Source organism: Ascidia mentula, chromosome 1 (assembly GCF_947561715.1).
Source record: "Ascidia mentula chromosome 1, kaAscMent1.1, whole genome shotgun sequence".
Lineage (NCBI taxonomy): Eukaryota > Metazoa > Chordata > Ascidiacea > Phlebobranchia > Ascidiidae > Ascidia > Ascidia mentula.
The window spans coordinates 19467098-19478888 of NC_138566.1; the positions used below are offsets into that span (position 1 = coordinate 19467098).

Below are 11791 nucleotides of genomic sequence, written 5' to 3' on the forward strand. Positions count from 1 at the left end.
GCAGATCTAAGATAACACAAACATCCTTGGGTGCATGATTTCTTGAAGAAAATTATATGTATAAATAAAATAATCCTATACGACTTATTGGCCCATACTGTAGGCTGTATTATACTGCTTGTACCATTAGGTTAAGTAAATTTTTGCCTACCGTATCATTTCTAATAAGATTTTTATTTTTGTCACAAGCTACAGCTCTAAAATATATCAGACGTTTCATTTTTAGCAGTTTCGGTCTTTCGCCGTATTGTGGTATCACGCTAGCTTTGGTTGACAAGCTTCTGTAGCAACAATTACTCAAGCGTGTAACGAGTTGGTCAGTCATGTGAAACATGTAAATGTGAATACAGCAGGCTGTATCAATTTATTTCTTCGAATGCGTATGTTTCGGCGTTTAGGGTAATTAAATACATTGCCCATTCTTGGCAGTGTTTGGTGGAATAAATTGTTGTTACTTGCTATATTACTAAATATGCAAGCCTTTGGCATCCAGACTAACAGCCCTAATTTACACTAGAAGGGTGTCAAAGGCCTGATCACGAACCGTTAATTTTTTAGGGCATGAGATTTTCTAATAAAAATTTTTCGTTTGCATAATGGACAGTAACTGAATAAGAAATAGTAAAATATGGTCTTTGATGTATGAAAAGAATGTGGGTTATTAAATCAGGGGCCCAAACGAAATGTTTGAATTGAAATGATACCGTTGATAGCCTACATTTTTTTAAAATGCCCTAAAATTTGATACCCGATATAAATGCTTTATTTGTTACACTTGGTCTGCTGCACTAGGGTTACCAAATCTGTCGAAGAACCGATTTCTGTCGGACAAATTTTTGGGTTTTAATTTTAAGGGCATCTTACCTGTTTTTGGTCATGTTTGGCCTATGTTGGGGATCTCTGGCGTCTCAACTACGTAACATTACATTATTCATCGGTTACAAGAGGCGCCATGTTCAAAATCCTAGGCATTTCTCGAAAACCTCATTGCAACCACAAAACAAAAACGACCCGAGAAAAAGAATTATAATCGTGTTATTGTTGCATGAATGTTTGTGCTGCAAAACCGCATGGTATCGCGTCGTGAGGTAATAATTAAATTTAATTATTGATAAGCTGTATTGCATCCACAGTTTTCCGCAAGACGATTTAAATGGACATTAAACTTTTGAAAACTGCCAGTTCGTATTTGCCTTTCAATAAACCACATGTTTAAACAAGGAGGCGTTGATTTATAAATTGTGATTGGTTGGTTGTTACATAACTGAACTCTTATAATGGGTCAGGGTGTGGTTTCAACACTTGCCGACGTTCACCGAATCCCAACATTTTACCTCGCAAAAACTATGTGTAAATCCCTGGTGTTTAACGCTAATTCGTCACACCTAAATTATCACGTTTCAGTCATAAAGCGCTTTTCACTCAGGTTGGCTCTTAAAAATTAGACTACGGAGACGCCCTTTGTATGACAGAGACCCATCATTTGTCTGTCCTCGCAGTTATGGGTAACATAAACATGTGACCACAAAGCTGTGGTTGCGTAAATTGCCACGAGTTGTGGCGTTAAACATTATCGTCCTTGGTTTGGTATCGAATTTGTCAGCCTTATCCATGTAATCACTTTGTGGTGAAAGATGGATCTTTGTTCGCACTGGAAGCGATTTCTTGTCCGTGTTCTTAACACGTTTTTCGTGTCTCGTCCATTGTGTGACAAACAAACTCTTGTGGAGGCAAAGAATTATATTTTTGTCAGGATGCGTTGTAAAAGATCATTATGCCGAACTTTTTCGACATATTCAAAAACATTCATTGTGTTGGTGTTAATGCGATGATGCAATGCTTCACTACCAACTAAATACGTCGTTTTTAATGCTATCTACTTCGACTTTCCAGGTGTTTAGAAATGTCGCTCTTTCGTCCACCAGCTGTGAAATTCGTTCTTGCGTTTTTTAAAAGTAATGTCATATTATTGACAATATTACAACGCATCCCGGTGTCGCAACTTACGTGTATCGTCAAAAACATTCCTTTGTAGAAAGAGAAAATTGTTTCGTCGACAAACGAATGACCTGTAAGGTGTTGAAATGTTTTATTTACTTGATATTGTTATTATTTAGTTGCGGGTGAGTGTTTCCGAAACAAAAATTTCAGTTTGCTAAACGGAATACCGAAATTTCGAAAAAATTAGGAAATGCTAAAACGGAAAACAAAAGGGCAGAAAAATGGAAAGTAAATAACGCGAACCGCAGAATGTGACACGGTGCGCGTATAGTTCAGGCCGCGCGGTTGTTTTACTTCGCGCGGGTCGCACGATATACAGTTACACAACATGCGGCCAACTGCGTGTGACTAAACGCCGCATCGACTGACGCCCGGAACCGGTCCAGCGCGACACCAAGTTCTGTTAATGTGCTTCCCAACGTGCGTGTGGTCCCTTCGCGGGGCCCAACGAAGTCGACCGAGCAACGGGGCAAGCGTTTTGTCGTTTAGACACCCCCAGCGCCCAAGACATTCGTGCGACTATTTAGCGACTGTTTCGCCTCGGCGTGCTCAGCTGCAATGGTTGTTTTATAAACAGAGTGCGATGTACAAAGGTGAGGTTTGTGTTTCGCTTCCAAATCCGCACAAACTGTTTAGCGAGCTCCCGCCTGACACATGGTCTTAAATTTAGTGTTTGCGCACAAATCCAAAATTCCTCTCCGTCCTTCACCTGCAAACATATCAACAGACGAAGCGTGTTGGTTTCAGTGTGCGAACGCAACATGTCATCAACTCTTTTTAAGAATCCGATACAAAATGTTGTAGCGAGTTGCGAAAGTTTGCTTCGTAAAAATACTGCATTGAATAAAGTATCAACCCTTATATTTGTTTTGTTGCTGAAAACATGACTTTGTTCGATTGAACGCGCGCAAACAGTAATGTAATCATCGTCGTTTGTAATTGTTTGTGGCTGCACAATAACGTGGGCTTTCTGTGTAATTATCGGCGCTCGTGAGCCGAAAACGAGCCCTCTTAAAACGGACTTTGCCGCGGCGTCGTTGGCCTGTCTGGCCCGGGCGGAGACGTTCCTCTCCGGTTTGTGTAAACCGTTTTGATACGCTTACTTGGCGTCGGCTTCACAAGCGCTTCCCCGATCGCGGGCCGCAGCGTGGCTTTAAAGCGAAAGTCGCGCAACGCTAAAATGTCTTCACACGCATAGGCACGAAAACACAATTGCGGCCACAAAAAGCGTTAACCATCCGCAACAAGGGTCCCACTTGGCCACCCGCGTTGATGCCGCGGATGCGTCGCGTTACTACACGGGCAAGGAGGTCACGTGCCTTGGCAACTTGGCCGCATGGGCCATTTAGAGCCATTAGGTTGTATTAATAGAACGGGTAAAATGCATTACGGTTATAGGCGCCACTCTTGGTACCTAAGTGCCTTTCCGCTTCTACGACAACCTTTGAAGTTCGCAACTAACTATTTATATTATAGCGGACATTTGAAATTTATTAATAGTGTTTAATTTTTGACAATGCACTCGATTATTTCATCTTAGATCACACCCAGGAGCCCGTGTCACCAAAAACCAACAAAAAAAAACAAAAAAACAACAACAACAACGCATTAGAAATCTTTCCTATCAGGGCCACATCATAGTTTCCGCATATTATTATTGATGACAATTTGAGTAATCAAAGAGTATGTTTCTGAATATTGTTCCAAAACACCTATTGAACTTATTTTTAATGTGCCGTCAAGTGTTTGTCCGCGATGAACTGATCTGCGTTTCTGCTGAGGCACACACGGACGAAGACCCGAAATTCGATACGGCAATTAACCGCTCAAAGGCGCGCAAGTCAAAACACCCCCCACGTCGGGACCCCAAACCCCTTTTCCTCAAGGTCGAAATTCCGCACGAAAACACAAACCTAATGCAGGTTTCTTTACACAAGTGCACTCTCGCCCCCCCCTCTTCCCCCCCCTCTTCCCCCCCCGCAAACTGGCCACCCCGGTCCCTCGGGCCCTTTCCTGTGTCTGTTAACGCGCAGTAATATTATCATGTTTACGAAACGCCCCAAATGCTATGGACACCAATTTTTCCTTGCTTGTGCGTTTGTTTCTCCCCACAAAAGAAACTACTTGCCGATTTTCTCGTCTTTAGTCCAATAAACTTACTTTGTTCGTTCATTTCGCAAAGGAAGTTGCGTTTGGTGACGTTCGCAATTTACTGAAACTCAATACAAGACATGTCCATAATTCAACAATTTAACATGAAAGCAATACCGAAAAAGCGTTCGCGCTGGTGCGCTTTTTCACGCGTTGCTCATGCCGTAAATCCTGTATAAATACAATACCCGCTCTTCGAAAAACAAATTATGGAGCAATGTTTCCTGGCCAGTTTGCTCACCAGTGACACGTATAAGGCCATAACACCCACCACCTTGTCAGCACCGGAGATCCTTTTATCCGGTGCCTGGACAGCCATTTTCCGTTTATTGTGCCGCCGGTATTTATATTAAAGTCAACTGACGCAGAGGCACGTCTTTCGTTGCTTCCATTTCGCCGCAGCTGCATTCGAATCACACAAGCTGAAGTGCTCAGATTAGGTTTGATGGCCCGTAAGCCAATCTTTCCTCTGTCCCGTGCAGGTGTCGCTGCTATCACTTGGCGGTGACGTGATCACCCCTTGTTCACGCCATCGACCGCGCGAGCATCGTTTCCTCCTCAATGACGCATCGGTAATAAGTTTGTCGTTCTACCGCTTTGCGCCACCGTATCGCGTGATAATGAATTACTGCGACAGCCCAACGCGTTGAGAATACGCTTGACTGGAATACGGGCATTCAAGCGGGTAAAGAAGCGATTTGTGGCACAATAATGTTGCCTAAATTAATGAAATTACCCGGCGGTTGGCCCATTGTTCTCCGTTCTGTTGGAATGCATAATTTGGATATACGGCCTAAAGCGCTGTTTGGTCTCCAACCATAACAATTACGTTTAAAGTGTTGCGGTAAAACAATTTAATTCAGACAATAGAATTGTCCTCTTCATCCTGTAATGCTGACTGGAATTCTCAACATAAATATAAATAGCGCATCTGTCTGGTATGTACATTAGCTACGTTCCATAAAACCGAAATTTGATTTTAATCTCTTATCCTTAAATTGTCTTGTGTCGGGCTGTGTTTTTCCCACACTGGTTTGCGTGAATTAACCAGGCGCTCTTCAAACTCCCATAAGTGTTCTGTTTACCAGTGACCTGCAGGTATAAGAGGCCGATTGGTTGGTTCAATTAGCGAGTGGTCGTTCTTCCCACATGCAGACGCGCGAGCGAAAGCCGGTATTACGCTTCTCTCGGAATGATATGTGATTGACTCGTTCCACTACAAAGGCCACCTGCCCGATTGCCAAACCATGTAATAAACGACTAATTGGGCGGTAATGCGCATTTTGGAGCGGCGGTTAGCGGGAAAGTACAATCGCCTTGAAACAATAGAGTATGCGAAGGTCCTGAGCGCGTTAATTGCTGCCGACTGCAAGAAGAGCCATTTTTAGCTCACGCCGTCAGGAAGCTGTAACCGTGGCTCGGTAAAGTCGCGCCCAGTTTGCCGCAAGGTCACCTGCACTAGCGCGCGGTTGCCGCGTTTGCGGGCAATAATTATTAGCGCTGGCATGTGTATGTGCCGTACACAGCGGCGTCCTATTATGTCTTCATTACCGCTGTTTATGATCATACTTCTAGCGCGTGAACGCGACACTTACGCGATGCAAATGGACGGGTCGTCTAAGCACAATAGGAAGAGCGAACGCGTTTCGCGTCCGAACTGGGAGTCACGCGCAGGTCGAAAACATTACGACACCGACTGGTGAGAGTTAATTGCTGACTTGTTAATTGCCTTCGCACGCAGTCTCACGGAAAACGGAGGCAACAACAACCGCCTGCGTCTCCGGAACACCCGCGCGACAGGAGGAGGAACTTCCTTTTTAGCTCTTTTCGAGATTTTATTTACAACAACACCCACAACATCCTTGGTAATAATAAAAAACAACAACTTTTTCGTGCCGGGGAACTTCCGAAAATCACCGCAGCGTCCTGGCGGGACGCGCAAGTAGAAGAGGTATATAAAGGCGAAAAAAACAAAGCGCTTGCAAACAAACAAACGACAAAAATGCATAGGTGCCGTTCTCACGTGGATCACGACTTTAACGAAATCAAATATTATTCTCTATATATTCTATGTATGATGGGAAACTCATGTAGCGGAACATTTTATAACTGCAATTAGAACACCGCTAGGTTTTGCGCCGAGCCGTGAGAAGCCCGCTTCCCGCGAATACATAAATACATCTTCATAATCGACACATCCTCGCAGCGGCGCTAATTAACATGCAACCGTGTGTTTTAAGTCCTGATGCGTCGCCTCATTCTTGGTAAAGCTGGATGCGGTTGGTTTTGTGGCGGATTGCTCCTCGGGGCGGATTTTACGCGGTCGGCCTTTTGGTTTAGTTGGAGGTTCGGTGCCGCCGCCCTGCAGAACCTGAATTCGAAGTGAAATTGGTTTAGAAATTCATTACGTTTTTTGTTCTATTTAACAAACAGTTAAACAACCATTCAAAACTAATTTCAAACGAAATAAAAAAAATGCAAAGTTATTTTTTATATTACCTGCTTTTTCCATTTCATCCTTCTGTTCTGATACCAAGTCTTTACTTGGAGTTGGCTCAAGCCAAGAAGTTCAGCCAATTCGACACGATCCGGTGTCGAAAGATACTGTTGCTTTTCGAAACGCTTTTCCAACCCAAGCATCTGTAAATGTCATTAAAAACGTAATAACCTAAGCATATGTTTGGTTGCAAAATAAGTGGAGTTGATAACTTTGAAGAGAACAGCCAAAGCTAAGATGCTGTTAATCATATTAAGTGAACGTTTCGAACATATACTTGGTTTATCATCAGTACTACTACAGCTGGTTGTAGAAAAGCGTCGAGCTAAGCAAATGTATTCGTCTACAAAATAATGTCCTCATTTTCACACAAAAACCCACCTGCAGTTCAGTGAAAACTGTTCTGCTCCGTCGACATTTCTTCGGCTTTCCATTGCTTCCTTCTATCTCTGTGTTCGCACTTCCGCTCAGACGACTCCTCAGGTACGCGGGAAGATGGACGGTGTTCTTTTGTGGACTGCTCGGTGACGTCATCGACGTCGTAGATGAGGATGGTGAGGGCGGGTGGTCTGAGCCTCGTTCGGAATTATTCGGATCCGAATCGGAGAAGCAATCTTCGTTCATCGAAGGGTTGAGGTGGCAGCTGAACGACGATATTTCCTTCTCCTTAGCCCAACGGTCGTTTAAAGTGTAGCGCTGGTGCTGACTATAGTTATGAGACCTTTCTGTTGTGGCTTCCCGAGTTGCTACCAAATGCCTGGCACGCTCGAGATAGCTGGCGTAGGCTGCCTCCGCGGTGGGGTTAACGAAGGCAGCGTTCGGGTACCCCATTAAAAGATGTGGGATCTGCGGGACTTGTAGTTGCCGCGCAGCAACGGCGTACGCATATCTTAAATCGATCATAGGGTAGTTGGCCGGATTGAGAAGGATTCCTCTGTACATTGGATGGTTGGCCGCGTCTTCGTCGATGTGTTTGAGCAAGGAGTGACGAAACTTTTCGTAAGCAGGATGACTTGCACCTTTTTCGCCGTTGTACACATCGGAGGGCGATTCCCTGGTCGCTGGATCGGTTTGTTGCTGTCCGGTTGTTGATCTTTGGTCAAATTCGGACGCCTCTTGCTCTTCCCACTCCGCTTTCCTAAGTTCTTCGCGGGAGAATCGGATGCCTCGACGGTCAACGGAAATTTCGCAAGCTGGAGGAGTTCTGGACCTCTTTCGCTTGGTCTGGTCCGCGGGAAAGCACCTTGTGTCGTCACGCAAGTCTTTGCGATCCGCGCTTTTCAAAATGGCGGATGTTCGTCCCTTGCACTTGTAGTTGGTGAACTCCGACTTCCACCTCGTGTTTTCCGCGGACGTTTGACTTTTCTCAAAATCGTCGTTCCAGGTGTGAGGGCTTCCACTTTCCGGCTCGGGACTCGACGAAGAATCATGCGGTGCTGTGTTTTCTTCGTCCTGGTGATTGCTCTTTCCGAGGATGTCGCGGATGAGAAAGGAGGTGCGTCTGTTTGCGTCCGGCGATCCGAACGGGGAATTCCTGCCCCGACTTTCCATCGCTGAAGGCCCGACAGTGGCAAGCATTTTTGTATTGCGATAATTGGGTTTTTTATGAGTTTACGATCGTTGCACTTACTGCCCTGTTTAAACATATCAATACGTTTTTTTTTACCTGCGCCACCACTTTGCCAATTATATAATTCATAAAATTTTCACATTGTTAAAAAATACAATACAAACAACCTTTCGGGTGATGTCACCACGTAAATTCAAGCAATTCTTCATTTTCCCGCTGTTCCTACCCTGACAGCTCGAAGTATTTGACTGCGGTTTATTCATAATCCCTATAGGCCGCGGCATTACCTAATCGTCGCTTGTTTTCCTGTCTGACTTCCTCCCGTAACCCGGTAAGCAGGAGCCCCTGCGGCCTTGAGCGTAAGTCGATGTCTGCTACAGGCAAGCAGGTGCAGCTGCTGGTATAGATTACCGGCTAACTGCGCAGCCTTTTTTGTCACATCGTTTACGCCCGGTTTGATCTGCCTGATGCCTGTGCTCCAGTCGCGGCACATCCAGATGGTGAGAAGAAGGCACGCGCCGACGGCAAGTTGTACGCGATTGCGACGCGTCAACAGCTGATCTATTGTCAAAACAATCGCGAATATTAGCGAGCGCGATGCGCGTAAATACTTTGCCACAAGATAATCATCTCGTCTGGGTAGCTAACCAAACTGTACCATCATAAAGTCCGCTCGCCAGGTGCATTCTCCCGCAATTTGCTGTGTGCCACCACCGCCAGTTCATGTTTCAGCTTCACTCAATGACGTAAAATGCATAGCTTCGTGTTGAGATTAAATCCCGTAGAGGTTAGTGGCGCAGAATCTAACGACACTCAGAAGCATTCAAGGAAGGTGACGGAACTGAGCCCTGATCTTAATATTCCATTCATATTTCATCAAATCTAGAGCTTTTGAAGACGAACTTGTATGAATACGGTACTTTTTGTAGCTGGTAACATCAGTCATTCGAACTCAATAAACGATCCGATTTTTCATCCAGACCACGCCCGTCCGAGTTCAAACAGAAAACTACAGAGCGAAAAGTGTTTTTACTCCAGCCGTCTTCACAACGTCGGAAATACACATTCAGGGCCGCGATCGCGTGAAGTGCGGGGTCCGATTCATAACTTATCGTGAGGACGCGAACCTATGCGAAGCAAAGTCCCGACCACAAAAGACCATTTCCTGTCAGAGAACGTGCCCGAACAATCGAACGTCGACGCGAAAGCTGAAGAAATTTCAGAGGACGGCGGCCGACGATGGATGCGAGAGGACCCGATGCGATTTCACCAAAACGGGGGAACGTGCCTGGTTGGGCGACGATGGAAATAGATAATATTAGAGCAATCGGTCTCGAGCTGGCCCGGGGTCTTATGCCGTTCATGCGCGGGATGTTGTGATTTACCGACGCTTCGCGCCACGAGCCGCAGGTTCCCGAGCGGGAACGGGGGACTGTGTATATGATATCGCGTGTGCAACGCTCGATTCACTTCTGTGGCGTGATTGGATAAATGGACTAGGATTGTTGACAAAGTTTCGCGCCCTCACCCGCTACCGGATGAAGGCGCCTTTGCTCGTGAATGGAGCGAACAATGGCAAATATTATAAGCTCGTCGCAGCACCTGAGCGTGGCGCGACCCTTCGCGAATTAACCTTGTTCTTTAAATAAATTTTCTGTGATTTTCGAACACGAGACGTGTCGCTCGTTATTGACACTCATCGATTAAATCATCGGTAATTTCAGACAGAGGAACTTGGAACTGCGTACAAATGAGAAATTCTTTGGCAATCGCCAGCGCGTTATGTCGCATACTTAGCGCAAGGTCCTCGTTTCTAGGGCTGTTGCCATCAACATAACAACACAGAAAACACCCTTTTTTGATGAAGGTAAATGTGCCAACGCCGGGGTCACAAGTTGGAACTCTTCTACTCCCGGCAATGCGCGCAATGCGTTTTAACGATGCCTAAAGTTTGAGACCACAGGCGTCGGCACTCCAGCGGGGTAATGCTATGGACATCGGCATTTCCCGCGACCGACCACTAGCGCGTCGTTCGCAAGGCCAGAACGCGACAGGAAACGTGGGACTCACTCGCGAGGCGCAGGTCCTGGGAATATATTGTGTTCGAGAAAGTCGTATTGCCAGTCGAAATGCGACCTCATTGTATCAAGTGATGCGGGGTGAACCTATCTGAAGCTATTTACTGAATGCTCAAGGGAATGTGACGACCTTCTACAAGAGGGCCTTACTAGCCCGCTCAAAAATGTAGCAGTAAGTGCCCCAAATTCACCGAGTTCAATAACCGCATGTAAACAAGGAAACTGAAACGCTCACACGTTTCCCTTTGTATTTCCTATTTGGGATAAACACGTTGGAATAACAGTCGTCAGCACCATCACAATACCAACGACCTGCGGAAGCACTACCGAAACCGCGATTTGGCAAAACAACGAATCGGGTGTGGACACTCCGCCACCCATCATCTGCTCTTCTTCACTTGTGCCAATCAGTGGCCATGCGATCGCCACGATGAATGGCGGCGTCACGCAAACTCGTTTGTTTCCCAGCACAATTTGCCGGCCCGCAAGTGGGGAATGATGGGTGGCGCGCTGTTTGCGTGATATAACGGTGACCCGCACCACAGGTCACGGTGTCACCTTTCTATATCTAGATTGCGGCGATACAGGCAACAATCGTTGGTAATTAATATCTTCCTCGCAGGCAATTTGCGTCCAGGACAGGTTGTCTTGTCACGAGACGGTAAATATGTGAAGATGGTGTGGCGTTCACACATCTTGTACATATAAATTACCTTAGACGGTTTGTGGTTATGTTTTCAAATTATCTCATTATCTTTTGTACCAAGTCTAATGAAAAATTAGAACCTGCCGGGGAACTATACTTTGCAAATGGCATGTGTACTTGATACACATGTTGTTCAGTGCAGGATGGCACAAAACATGGCAGTCTGCTTTTACCTACTTAAACACTGCGATATTTCGTTTGAAAGATTCAAATCTTGTCATTCGTGCAACCAAAAATTATACAAACAAAGTAGATATCTGTTTGATATAAAAGTGAAATATTTTGAAGAAAGAATTCACAATCAGCAACAACTCTGTTCTCATTGCTCGCGGTGGAATAACAACTACAAGGACAGGTGTCGTGTTATAATGGAGAACGACTGCACCTGAGCCCGATGGAGACCTGCCAGGAGCGCATAGTTTGGCCACCACTTCGCGTTCCAGGTCTCACTTCCCAGAACGCAACACGATCCCTGCTGTCCACTCCACCTTCGGCCTCCTCGCTTGCTGAATCAACCGCGCGACGTCCTGCACGAAAAATTACCCGAGCCACCCCGGGACTGGCCAACGTAAATAAGTGTACGACATCCTCTCTGTAAGCTCACCAATTAGGGACCGGGGCCCTCTGCCACCCACGAAGGCCCCGGTTACTGTGCGATGCAAGTTAACTGCATCCTAAACGGGAGCCGCTTTCCGAGTGTCTGGCAACGCTTTGAGCTGGGGATCTCTCGACTGATTAGCTGACCCCGTTTCAAGTTTCTGTGTGCTTGCAACACTGTGGGGTGGCAG

The 11791-nt window shown here is 45.8% G+C and overlaps 1 protein-coding gene across 1 annotated transcript; it reads right to left on the reverse strand.

Annotated features, from left to right (window-relative positions):
* Window positions 1–6100: 6100 nt before the first annotated feature.
* Window positions 6101–8263, reverse strand: LOC145909677 (uncharacterized). The gene is made up of 3 exons (XM_082997036.1): window positions 7031–8263; window positions 6652–6792; window positions 6101–6523 (listed from the first exon to the last, which is right to left on the reverse strand). Exons 1-3 carry the CDS (start codon window positions 8225–8227, stop codon window positions 6368–6370), a joined length of 1494 nt encoding a protein of 497 aa, XP_082853162.1. The 5' UTR covers window positions 8228–8263; the 3' UTR covers window positions 6101–6367.
* Window positions 8264–11791: the final 3528 nt, after the last annotated feature.